The sequence below is a fragment of the Netta rufina genome (assembly GCF_964035555.1).
Source record: "Netta rufina genome assembly, chromosome: 2".
Classification (NCBI taxonomy): domain Eukaryota; kingdom Metazoa; phylum Chordata; class Aves; order Anseriformes; family Anatidae; genus Netta; species Netta rufina.
In genome coordinates this window covers 143,700,367-143,713,915 of record NC_140124.1, presented here as the reverse complement: position 1 = coordinate 143,713,915, position 13,549 = coordinate 143,700,367, and the positions used below count along the sequence as shown (strand labels likewise).

Sequence of the window (13,549 nt, the reverse complement as noted above, 5' to 3'; positions counted from 1 at the left end):
TTTTATGGCTGTGCAGCTTACCAGCCCTCATTTCTTTACGTTTCATTCATTTTCCTTGTATTGATGATTAATGGAGGATGTCGAACGTTAGAGTGAGCAGGCATCAGCAAATGCAAGATCATAATTAGTTTAGCTGACGAGGGCCTCTGATAGCACTTGCATCTGGATGGAAAAATTACCCTATAGGGAACTGGCTGCTCACCAGGTCTTTTTAGTGATACATTGTGAAACACCCGATGAATCAAATGCCCTTTCAATGCCAAGAAAGTGTTCCAGTCTTGAAGCCAAAATTATGTCTGCAGAAAGCTTTCCATTTGAAATGTATCAGAGTACAATTATAACCATTGTATTTTTTTGGCATGAACACCAGTCTTCTACAGTATGGACTAAAGTTAAATAAATTACTTAAATTTTATGAAACCCTGAAATTTTGACTTATCGTGTTAGTAATTTTTAATTTATAATAAAATTACTCTTCACCCAAGCATTTTTTTTCCCATACTCGACCATTCTTATCTTAGATGCTGAAGCTGTCTTACTGATTTTTATTTTTCTTCACAAAAAAGGGAACAGAGTTGAAATTCAGATTTTCTTTTCAGCAAAAGAATTCCATTTCCTGCTTATTAGTATTTGTGCCCACAAACACAGCCTGACTTTTGTTTAAATGAGAAGTTTAATGAAATCATTACTCTGTAGAAAGAATTTAACGAGCAATACTCATAAACGTGTCTACTTTTAAATATTCTTGGATCATTATGAAAGCTGATGAATGCACAGCTCAGTCTGGTTAAAAATCAATTAGTATTTAGGAAAGTTGTACTGTGCCTTTCATTGCCTGAATAAAATAAAAGGAATATATCTATACATTGATGAGACTGTGTTTTCTGGGGTTTCAGGTGAAGTTTGAAAGAGGTCGCATTAAGAAAACTACTTTTATTTGTTTGGCAGAGGTTACTCCTTGTTCTTAGGGGGATGAAGGAAATCTATGCTATTTTATACTGATTTCCAAAGTAAGTGGAAACAACTTGAACTGAATATTGTGTATTCAATTTATGAAGTATAATCTCTGTTAAAGGAATTGGTATGACACAGATACAAACTGCAATTAATTAACATGGTGGTTTTCAGGATTCCTGTTACCGATCACACTTTAAAATCAAGCAAACTAAAAAGAAATAATCTGTTGTGAAATGCAGTGAACAAAATAGGAGAAGTTTACAGAATGTTTTCTGTCAGCTTCCAGAGTGGTTTTCAGAATTTGCTGTTTAGAAACCATCATTAAATGCACAAAACCTGAAGTTCAAAAAGTTAAAGCTGTTATTCTGAAAAGGCTTTGGTGTTTCACACACCTCATCCATCACTCTAGGGTTAATTATAATGAAAATCAGTGGTGCCTATTAAGCACAATTGAACCTGACCTCATTATGGGCAGTGTGGTTTTATACTGTCATTGTTGCCAGTCTAGAGACAAAACTCCTGTGTTGATTTGTCCTAACTCCGCAGATCATGTGACTCACCTCTGACCTGTTTTTTTTTCTGTGTTTTTTTTTTTTTCTTCTTCCCTATTTCAGAGACGTAGAGGCTCGGGTGTTTTTTGTGCCAATTGCCTGACCACAAAGACCTCTCTCTGGCGAAAGAATGCAAATGGTGGATATGTATGCAATGCGTGTGGCCTCTACCAGAAGCTTCACTCGGTAGGAAGAACTTACTAGTTTTTTCAGAAAAAAAGGGGTTATACAGCTAAGCTGGGCAGCTGTGGTCTTGTCTGGTTGTGTGATTAGTACCACTCCCTGGCCTGCAGTTAATTTCCTAACAGGGTTTTGCAGTATGGTCACTTTGGGATCAGATGTGATTCATTATGAAGCAGGCTGGGATGCTGTGGGTAGATGTGTTTGAGATCACCAGTGATGCATTTAATTATTTTGATACAAAATAAGGGGAAAATTATTTCTTTTCTGGGAATTCCATTTAAAGGCATACAAAATGTTGTGATGAAAGCTCTCTAAATTCAAGAGCCCTCATGTTCGTAATCAAAAAACAAAATAAAATTCTTCAAGTCAGAGATCACATCTATATCAAAAATATCCCTTGCTGTGGTTCTTGTTTGCTTTAATTCCTTTTCCCCCTTTATTCCTCACATCAAATTTCCTAGAGATATGGGCTTTGGGTATTTTGGTTCTCTTTTTTTCTAAAATTCCTATAGTCTGCTGCAGATTCTGAAATAGTAAGGAAGCTACTCAGATGATGGCACTCATCATTTTCTAAGAGAATTATTTAGCATCCCTCCAGATCAGGCATGGAATAAGTAATAATCATGGATTGTCTACATTGCTTTTTATCTTATCGACACGGCTTGATCTTGAGAGATGTTGAATGCTTTGGTCCAGGAAAGCCATGCTTAAGTGTTCCCTTGGAACAGTGCCAAAATGCTCAGAGTCTTCTAAGTTAAGACCCAATAGTTAAATGTTATCCCCACTATCTTTAATAGAAATACATGGGAGAGTCAGGTGACCAGTTTTTGACTCATAATTAAATTTTTACAACATTCCCATGAAGTTAGAAAATAATACTGTTTTTCAGTAAAGGAAACTGAGGCAGCCATTTGGAGTTTGATGAGGCAATATAACAATCTAGGCTTTGAGCCAAAATCAGAAATCCTATGTTTTGGGAGAGTGCATTTTCTTAAAACATTTTTTAGAAATTCTATTTAAAAACAAAACAAAAAAAGGGTAAACTATTTCAAATGCATTGATACTCCAAGTGCCCAGGCCTCTATAAACTTGAGGCATACGCTTCTAAATCAATTAGCAGTTTCTGTGAATTTTATCCTTGGTCTTGTGTACAGGCCATACAACAAACTTGTTTACTCAAGACCACTTAAAAAAGAAAACTATTTCAGTTTTCAAAAGCAGAAAGACCATCACCAGTCGTAAACATTACCTTTGTTTTCTACGTCCTGTTGTTGTGAGGTCAATAACTGTTTTTTAGCTCCAGAACATCCCAGCCAGTCAGATGAAATCTGAGGGGGAGAAGATGAACTAATGCATGATTTCTGGCCAGCATCTTGGCTAGATCTTGCTGAAAGTATTATCTTCCTGGAGAACTCACAAAGTTCTAGATACAATATCTGATTTAAGGTAAATTGATCACTCATGATCATCCACAAAGACTTTAAGGAGAACAGCTTGGCTTTGCAACATTAATTTGACATTTGAGTTCAGTTATTTGTAGAACTTCTATGGACAACCTCATTTTTTTCCCTTTTATAAAATACATTTCTAAATTATAGTGTTGGAATTTACCATAACTATTAGTATGACTTGCTGAATAAATGGAAGCTACAAGAATCAGTTCTGAATTCAAAAACATAGCTCAGATAATTCTTCTGAACCCTAGGGAACAAACTAATGTGCTTCCCACAATAATAATTAGCAATACAATGTCAAAGTTCTTTTTATGCATATAGAGAAAGAGAAGGTGACTCAATCTTTTAGCTCCACTGTTCGAGCATGGCAATAAGCTGTCATTCATTGGACATTTGACATTAATATCTACAATTGAACTTTGACCAAACAAACACAAAGAATTTAATTAAGCTGCCACTACTGTGGTACAATAGCAACTCCATTGTAAATTGGAGTCTGAAATAATCAAACAAATCTCTCCTTTGGGACACCATTTGAGACAATCCCATGTAAAGGGATACTCTTTAGAGTGACACTGGAAAGATGAAAGTTTCTTCTATCTACACGTCTCTTTACCCATCTACCTCTTCATGAAAAATTGCAGTGAGTATTTGTTGTATTTTTTGAATTAAGGAGTTTAAGATGATGCAGATATTAAGAAAAGGGCTGGTACTATAAAAATCCAAGGTAATAGAACTGTTCCCCTTCTAAGTTGCCCCATTAAACTAAATTACGCTACTCAGCTGAGTAAAATTATTCACCTATAGTAGGTTTGCACATTTCATAGCTACCTTTTAATTGGATTATCACTATCTAGAACTACTGTGCTCATTAGCAAGTCAATAATTAAGAATGTGTATAATAACAGTTATCTTTACAATCCCTTATTTCACTGGTATTTAGTAAGAAAACTATTGTCTGTCATATCTTACTAAGAAGTTGGAAACGACAAATGCAAAGATTGTAATGATTGCTGCTAGGAGTCAGGTTTCCACTTCTATGATACTCTTGAATAACTTTATGTTTTCAAAGTTTTTCAATCTACCTATGGGTCATTTACATGAAACTTGTCAAATTTCTCACTTTTATCTCCCTTAATGCAGACAAATGTGTTAAGAAATGTGTAATAATATTCAAATGGTCAATTATTAAAGCAGTTTTAAAGCAGTTTAAGTGAAGAAAGCTGCTTCCAGTTCACTGAAAACATACAAAATGTTCACATCTGCTGACACAGAAAGGTCTCTCTAGAATCATGAATTGGACCACTTATATTTTGGTGCTATTCCTCATTTTTAATAGCTCTAACTTCGTCATGGAAGACTGCATTTTGTTCCTTAGTGATTCCTTGGCTAAATCTTCAAACTACTTCTGTGAGGAGTTACAGCATATTATTCTAGGATTAGATATAAGTGATGTCCTAGTGGAGAGGTCACACCAATTTCCCATTGTATCTAGGAAGTCTAGTCAAAATAATCTATTGAACTATTTGCTGATTTTTTTAAAAATGTTACTTATAGATTTGAGATGTTTCTTTTAACTACTAGCAGGATCAGATTTCACACCTGTAGCATGAAGAGTAAGGTTAAAAGTATTTCCAAACTATTGAAAGGATTTTCTCAAGCCATATGAAAGTGTTCTGTAGTGTATAAATAGAAGTTTAATGTGAGCAACATCGACAGATATGTAAGTTCTCACACACCTTGTCAGCATGACAGCGTCATGAAAAGGTTAGGAAGTTACACTGAGTTTTCAATAGAGTATATTTTAATGTATATTAATTGGCCATTGAGTCTGCAAACTGTAAACATTATTTGCATAGAATTTACACAGAAAATATTCTAATTTTTTCTAAATATCATTTTGCCTCAACTTTGATCCTTTTGAAGAGATTGGTTGAGGTGCTATTTTTCTGAAAATGTTGCATATTAAAACTCTAAATCAAAGTGTATACTTATGAATTAGATTTTTAATAAAAAGTAAAATCTTAACGAGTAGCTGCACTGCCTAATACATTGTTAACTACTAAGAATGAGGTGACATTAGGGAAGTAAATAGGTGAAAGAGGAGAAGAAGATGGCATAAGGAGAGAGAAACTAGATCACTACAAGTAGTAGAGTGAGTGCTCTTCCAGCTCTGGATATTTTTATATTAATTTAAAGTTACAAATATATAAAAATCATATTACATTGGAGATACAGATTGTTTGGGATATTGACTGTAGGCCAAAGTTTAACCTATATTTTAAAACAATGTTAAAAAGAAATTTTCCAAATAAACCGTATAAGTGGAATACTGTGTAGGGCACTCTTCAGGCCTCCAACTAAAATAGGATTATGTATGCATTTGGACAAGACATTTAGGAAGAAATACAGTAGAGATGAAGGAGAAGGAGTTGATACCAAGGTCCCTTCATCCTTTTGGAGCTTAGGGAGACATTTTGTCTGGGCTTTCTTCATCTTTCTTAGTCCCTTTCCCACCAGCATCATCCTGCTCACCACCACAGTGGATTTACAGCCCTTCTGCTAGGTGATAGTGGCCATGATCAGTAAGACTTATTCACTGTCATTTTCCATCCATGGTATAGGGGGTTTGGTGTCAAGGTAAGTATTACCCAATTCTTGTTGTAGTGTGATCTGTGCAAACCGCTGCCTGGTACCAGCTCTTTTGACATGGTGCACAGAAAAACGCCGATGCATAGAGCCATGCATCTCCCACCTCATCTCCAACTCTCAGCGCTGTCTTTCAGCATGTCTACCCCAGAATTTTTCAGGAGTAAGGGATAAGAAGTGCTTTAACAGCTTGGACATTTCATTCCCTTTTAAATAAACAGGTATAGTATGTTGAAGACTGTTGACTTAGTGTGATAAAACAAACCAATTCATAATTTATTTTGAACATGACAGGCCAGGTACCAGCAGTTTGGTTGACTTTCCTTATTTGTGAAAATTGTAATTCCCATAAAACTCTTATAATATAGCTCTTCACAAAAGAAAAGATAATTGTGCATGAGCATGGTCTTGCAGATTTGTTTAATATGTCTTTTTTTTTTTCCCTTTTGTTCATTATGTGTGTGTTCCATGCAGACTCCCAGGCCTTTAAACATCATTAAGCAGAACAATGGTGAGCAGATCATTAGGAGACGAACAAGAAAGCGCCTTAACCCGGAGGCACTTCAGGCTGAGCAGCTAAACAAACAGCAGAGGGGTAGCAGTGAGGAACAAGTCAATGGAAGCCCCTTAGAGAGGAGGTCAGAGGATCATTTAACTGAAGGTCATCAGAGAGAAATACAGCTTCCCAGCCTCAGTAAATATGAGGCCCAAGGTTCATTGACTAAAAGCCATTCTGCTCAGCAGCCAATATTGGTCAGCCAAACTCTGGATATTCACAAAAGGATGCAACCTTTGCACATTCAGATAAAAAGTCCTCAGGAAAGTACTGGAGACCCAGGAAACAGTTCATCAATATCAGAAGGGAAAGGAAGCTCAGAGAGAGGCAGCCCAATAGAAAAATACATGAGACCTGCGAAACACCCAAACTATTCACCACCTGGAAGCCCTATCGAAAAATACCAGTACCCGCTCTTTGGACTTCCATTCGTACACAATGACTTTCAGAGTGAAGCTGACTGGCTGAGATTCTGGAGTAAATATAAGCTGTCTGTTCCTGGGAATCCACACTACTTGAGTCATGTGCCTGGCCTACCAAATCCTTGCCAAAACTATGTGCCTTATCCCACCTTTAATCTGCCTCCTCATTTTTCAGCTGTCGGATCAGACAATGACATTCCTCTAGATTTGGCGATAAAGCATTCCAGACCTGGGCCAACTGCAAACGGTGCCTCCAAGGAAAAGAGTAAGGCACCACCAAATGTAAAAAATGAAGGTCCCTTGAATGTAGTTAAAACAGAGAAAGTTGATAGAAGTACTCAAGATGAACTTTCTACCAAGTGTGTGCACTGTGGCATTGTCTTTCTGGATGAAGTGATGTATGCTTTGCATATGAGTTGCCATGGTGACAGTGGACCTTTCCAGTGCAGCATATGCCAGCATCTTTGCACGGACAAGTATGACTTCACAACTCACATCCAGAGGGGCCTACACAGGAACAATGCACAAGCTGAAAAGAATGGAAAACCTAAAGAGTAAACCTTAGCACTTAGCACAATTAAACAGAAATAGGTTTCCTTGATGGGAATTCAATAGCTTGTAATGTCTTGTGAAGACCTATAAAGCACTTCATATAGAGAGCATGCCTTATCCAATATTAAATCCCTTGTTCTTTTCTTTTTCTTCCTTTTTCTTTTTTTTTTTTTCCTCCTAATTTTTTCTTTTAAATGAGTGGGTTACCAAGAAAAAAAGAACAGTTGGATGGTGGCCAGAAGGGGGAGAAGATAGTGGTATGGGACATGGCCAACCAAAGCTAGCCAGAATGCAGTGAATTATGGCGATTAACTTTGAGAAAATTTTACCGGACATTTAATACCTTTGCTATTGTGTAAGAGACATAACTGGCAAGAGTGCAAAGATGTGTATATGTATATACTGCTGCAGGGGTATAGTGAACATATGCACATTGTATATAAGAACTAGACTTGTTAAATATACAGATGTTAAAAGATCATTTTCTTTTCTTTAATTTGGGCTAATTTCTGCCCTACAACATGCCTTAGGATCACCTTTTCCTCAAAGCTTTGGCAGCAATTTCATCTAGATGTTCCTCGGACTCAGCTGATTTTTAGCTACCATTTTATCACTACATTCTTTCTAGCACACTTTAGTCTAGAAAAACCATTTTTTGCAAGTGAAGTCTCTAATACAGAAGCCACACTCAAGGTTTAATTTGCATAGAACAAGGTAACCTGCTGTATTTTATTTTAATATATTTTAATATATTGCGTTTCTAAACCTTAAAGTCTAAGGTTACTTCTCCACAGGCTTAACATTGCTATACATACCAGTCAATCCCTTCAGTAGACTTATACCAGCTTTTGCTAAGTAGCATTAAATGTCTTCATAGTACTTTTTAATACTTAAAGCTTTGTAAAAACTATCCATGAAGGGAAAGCTCCTCAGCATAACTGCTCAGGGAAATAGGGCTAAATAACTAAATATTAAATAATTGGTTAAAGGTGCTGTTAGACGAGCCTCCATGCTTGCTACAAGGGTGTACAAGAACTGACTTTAATCATTTTCATTATAGTGTCCCAACCAGTAGTTTATTATTTTGCCACAGGGATGTAGAAGATATTACAAGCTACTGGATGCACTGTCAGATTAACTTATTTCATTAAAGAAGTTGGGAGAACAAATAGAAAAAAACCTTATTTTTCTAGTAAATATTAATGTATTACATTTCAAATAATGGTGCCTGACATATTGAATAATTATTTTCTACAGTGTACGTATGCAACAAAGATATTCCATCATGCATTAGAGTCAGTTCTGGCTCTGCCTCGCTGTTTACATTTGCAAATGTAGCAAACAAGGTAATGAAGCAACTATTTCTATTGCAGTAGGTATCTTTTTTTCTGTGTGTGTGCATTAAAGTTGTAAACGATAACATGAAATGAATGAAATTTGTTGATATTAATGGTATGGAAAAACAAGAAGGAAATGAAAATATTTTTATGCCTACTTAGGAAAAAAAGGGTAGCACTATTCATTCCAAGTACTTTTGTATTCTTAAGCTCTTAACTCACATTGTTATGCTTAAAATGATAAACATATATCCTCTTTTTATTGCTTTGTCTGTGTTTCAGAAGAAACATTTCAGAAATTATTTTGATAAGTGCTGTTTGACGATGCAGCACTGATGTTTTATTGCATTCTGTAGTAGCATTGCACTCCATTTTTACAATATTACGCAGTTGCTTTTTTGTTTTGTTTGGGTTTGTTTCTTTTTCGCAGTGCAGGGTCTTAGTTCCTTATGGTTGGATGGCAGGTGTAGCTCAACTGGTTCATGAATGTTGCAGCGAATGAAGTTTAAAATGTCTTTCTGATATTATGTTGTCTTTTATTTCTCCATTCATGCATTTTATTTTTTAAAATGTTCTATAAAGATATCTCTGGACTAAGTCCTCACTTGAGATTATATGTAAAGGGTCCTATTCTGATCTCACTTACATGCCGCCTTTCTCAGATTTTCATGTAATTGAAACTAAAGCATCATAAAAAGAAAAAAAAGTTCTTGTATTTAACTTACCTGAATCTCACCACTCTCCCTTCTAGAATTTGGTGCACTTATAAGATAGTTAACCAAATAGACAGGGAGGTGGAAGATAAAAGGAGAGGTGATAGGAAATGTCTTATAGGGGTTGGCAAAAGGAAAAATGGGGAGGAAGTGGCCTAAACATTCAGCACTTTGATAGTCTTTAGAAAAATGATGTGCCTAAAGCAGCCGGCAATGACCATCACCATGCATGAGAAGCACTTACGCAGCTGATCTCCAAAGGTCTTGCTGACCTTGGCAGTATTTTAGGTGTTACATTTTCACACAGATGAAATGTTCTTGCACAGTTTCTCAGATTTGTTAGGCACAGACAGGCTATTGTTCAGCATTAGGCTTGCATTCCTTCCTGCTCCACACATTGCTTCTATACTGGTGAGCAGCATATGGAAAATCCCACTCAATCTGTTCATGGTTGAGTTCTATAACCCTTTAATAGTGTTCTAGGTTAGCAAAGGATATTGGGCCACATTCTTTTTCTTCTATTTTTAGATGAATCTCCTGCTTGATACCAGTGCCGGACAACGTCTGGTTATGTTTTTACTATTGTTCTCCAGTAATAAGTTCTGACTTGGTTTTTGTTGATTTATTTTTGTTGGGTATTTTTTGTTTCTGTTTATTTCTGTGGGGACTGAAATAGATTGCCCTCGTTTTGTTACGTCAGGGTCCAGTGTGTGTCCTTCTCAGCTTTTCCAAGAAACGTTAGGCTCACTTAGCAGTAATTTTATTGGCTTCAGAGTTAGCTGCCTGCCGGTTATCAGTAGTTACAGTTTTGACTTACTTCTTCCAAGACCTGCCTGTGGCTTCTTCATGGATGGAAGCTGCATCTTCATGGCAAAATATTTTATGGGGGACATGCGCGTTATAAAACTTGAGCACCACCCTGTACTACATAATACCTCTTGCTACTCAGAAGTAAGAGGCCAACAAGGAGAAATGCACCCACCAGGGTTTGGGGATGAGAAGAAATGAAATCTTATGAGTGCAAAGAACAAGACAGAGTTTGGGATATTAATAGTACACCTAGATGGTGCAAATAAAATTTGAGGAAAGTTCATTGTTCTTGCCATGACATATTGAGATGTTCTAAGATTTGTGCTTTATAAGAAATGGGATTTTGCCATAGCCTGTTCTCTTTGATTGGGATGTGGGGAGCACAGTTTTGTTTCTTCACAAAAAAGAGGTGGTTCCATCCCTTTTCCAGACTCCTTCACAATGGATATTAAGCAAAAGGAAAATAAATCCTGGCACTGAAAAAGAAAAATCTCATGTAATAACTCTCAGGTGGAAACCAGTGTTAGCACACACAATTAATTACTGCACCCACTGCATTTTGATCAGCTTACAGCACTAAAAGTTAAACTTCACAGAATCATTATTTGTACTCAACATCCCAGTGTCTTCAAGGTGTTTCACTTCTCTCACCAGTGAATGGTTGTTGAAGATCTGAAAACGTATCTCAGATTCGATCCCAGACTAAGCAGAGGGTTCAAAAACAGAGCATGTGGTATCTAAACTTGCAGAGCAGGGCAAAGTTTCCATTTTCTAAAGAATAAACACTGTGTAGTGGGAACCCTCATGCAGCATCTTCTGCAAATCAAACTGTCCTCCAGCTATCACTTCATGGCTCCTGCCCCCTAGGTTAATGCAGTAGGAGAGGAAGGTTTTCCTGAGCACAGTTTTAGTAGTTCAGGTGCTAAATTCAGTGCTTTCCAACAGAAGTTTTGCACCTAATTGCCTCTGTGCTGATGAAACTCCTCCCTGAAGTTTTCATGGACCATCCAGAAAGGCCAGGAGTAGGTGAGGATGGTGCTGGATATACTGCATCTTTGCTTTGGCTAAAAGATGTACTGGTGCACTTGCTGTCAGTTTCAAAACAGAGAACACAAGAGAGATCTCAAGCAATTGAGGCACACTGAGGTAAGAGACTGTTGTTTTTTGTTTTTCACCTAGAGGGAGAGCAGGACAAAAGTGACCAGTGCTAATTGTATATAGTGCTGAAACGTAGTGGATGTACAATGGGGAGACCTGATTTGGCACTGTGGATAAGTGCTCAGTTCAGGGACAGACTTTCAAGTCTGTCTTTGGATGGGACATTGTTGCTCTGTAGTCAAAACTACTTGCTTTATGTGCTGAGGATGTTGTCTACTATCTGCTCTTTGCCCAGGATGTATGAATATATTCCCATTCTCGCTCCTGTATTGATTTTTCTTGGCTAAGTTAACATGCTAATTCCTAATACTGGTCAGGAAAAGCCAAAGAGATTAGAAGTTCACTTCTGTTCAGCCAGAAGGGTAGCAACATTTCCTTCTGCTTCTGTGGAGACAGTTATGCTTGGCAAAGGATAGCGAGTAATTTGTCAACGTATCCCAAATGTGATAGATAAGTGAAAAATCCCTTCTAAAGTTTTTTTATTAACTTAAGATAGGCCGAGTAGAATGATTTGCATAATTTCCTCACCCCAGAATAGGATTCCTCCTTACCCTCTTCTTCACAATTTTCTTTCATTCAACCAGCTATGGAAAGCTAGCAGTTGGTGAGATGCTACCTATACGATGATCACATATAATCCTGATTTACCTCTTTTTAAGAGGATAAAAGACAATAATTTAATGGTTCCCAGCCAAATAAATACTTTTTTTTTTTTTTTTTTTTTTTTGTGCACTTAGCAAAGTAAAATGCTTAGAATTAGCATCATAACAGCAACCACAGTTTCCTGTGCTGTATCCTATCATTTTGGTCTCTGAGCTCTATGTAGAAGGAGAACAGGAGAAAAGGAAACATCTCAAAATGCCATTGTAAATTTAGCTTATAGAAAATTCACCAGCAGGAAAATGAGAAAAAAATAAAAAATAAAAAGTACTTAATAAAGAATGACTTCATGTTGCTAAAAACCATCATTAAACTTGTAGCCCTGATTTGACTCTAGAATGTTGGCTCTTATTGTTTTGTCCTTACAACACATGGATGTGTTTGCTTTTTTTTTTTTCTGTTTTGTTTTGTTTTTTGGTTTTCATAGTGCATGTTCATTTCTACTCACAAACATGTTCTTGGTGTATTTCTTATGCAAACAATCTTCAGGCAGCAAAGATGTCTGTTACATCTAAACTTGAATAATAAAGTTTTACCACCAGTTATAAATCAGATTCATGTCATTGTTTCTGGGGAAAAGGTAATGTCACAGTGTCACTACATAGTGGGGTTGGGGAGGAAGGCAATCCAGAGTTGAGCTGTTCTGAGAGCTTGACATGGCCTTACAGCATCTATGAGTAAGGGCTGATGATTTTGGAGGCAAAGGCAGAATTGCACAAGCAATGAATGCATGAAAAGAAAAGGATCACCTTCAAAAATAGATTGGCTCTATTTTAGTCCTGAGTTATGGACTTTATATGTCATCGAAAACTTATTCAAGTCAATGACAAGATGTAGAGCAAAAGTCTGTTTCAGTGGATTTTGAACTTTTTAAAATCCTCCATCCAGCAGCTTGTCATTACATTCTGCTGTCTCAAGGTGGAACAAATGTTGGAATAATTTTGAGGATGACATAGGCTGATACTGAAATGTGATCAGTATCCCAGGGTTAACAATTCTACCTTTCACTCAAAGTCCACAGAGGTCTTTAAATAACCGCTGATACTCAGAACTGTGGTTTTCCATCATGCCCACAACTCTTCAAGGAAATCCTGCTCGCTCCCATCACACAAGTTATTGACTTAATGGTGACTCAGGAACAGAGTGTGCCACCTACAAAGTTGCCACCACTACTTTTTCCAGCAGCCTCGGAGGTTTCCTCAGAGATCCCAAATAAAAGAACTGGCCATATCAGCTCAGCCTGGCATTTCTGTGTGGATGAGCTCACAGCCCAGGGTGGTATGGCTCCCAGCCATCATTTCCATTATGCTGTAATTTCCTTTCTCCATAGGTTTGGACTCATCTCCATGGCTGAAAGACTGTTCATCTCATGCAAAATAATGTTTTAAAGTAATACAAAATGGTAAAATCTGTTTATAATGTTAGAGTACAAATGTTCTGGAGCTCAGTTTTAGAAACACCATGCCAAAAATAACTTCCCCCTGAGATTCATTCTTTCAGACAATTCAGATGCAGACCCTATGTATTTTCAGTCTCTTTTTAATTTC

General features: G+C 36.9%; 1 protein-coding gene across 1 annotated transcript in view; it reads left to right on the top strand.

Annotated features, from left to right (window-relative positions):
* Positions 1-8,600, top strand: part of TRPS1 (transcriptional repressor GATA binding 1) — a gene marked incomplete at its 5' end in the record, with an annotated part of 168,343 nt that extends 159,743 nt beyond the window's left edge. The window contains 2 exons of the mRNA XM_084306761.1: positions 1,572-1,694; positions 6,269-8,600. Of these exons, the coding sequence (XP_084162887.1) occupies positions 1,572-1,694; positions 6,269-7,330 (1,185 nt within the window). The 3' untranslated portion in view covers positions 7,331-8,600. The remainder of the gene's footprint in view (positions 1-1,571; positions 1,695-6,268) is intronic.
* Between the last annotated feature and the right edge of the window lie 4,949 nt (positions 8,601-13,549).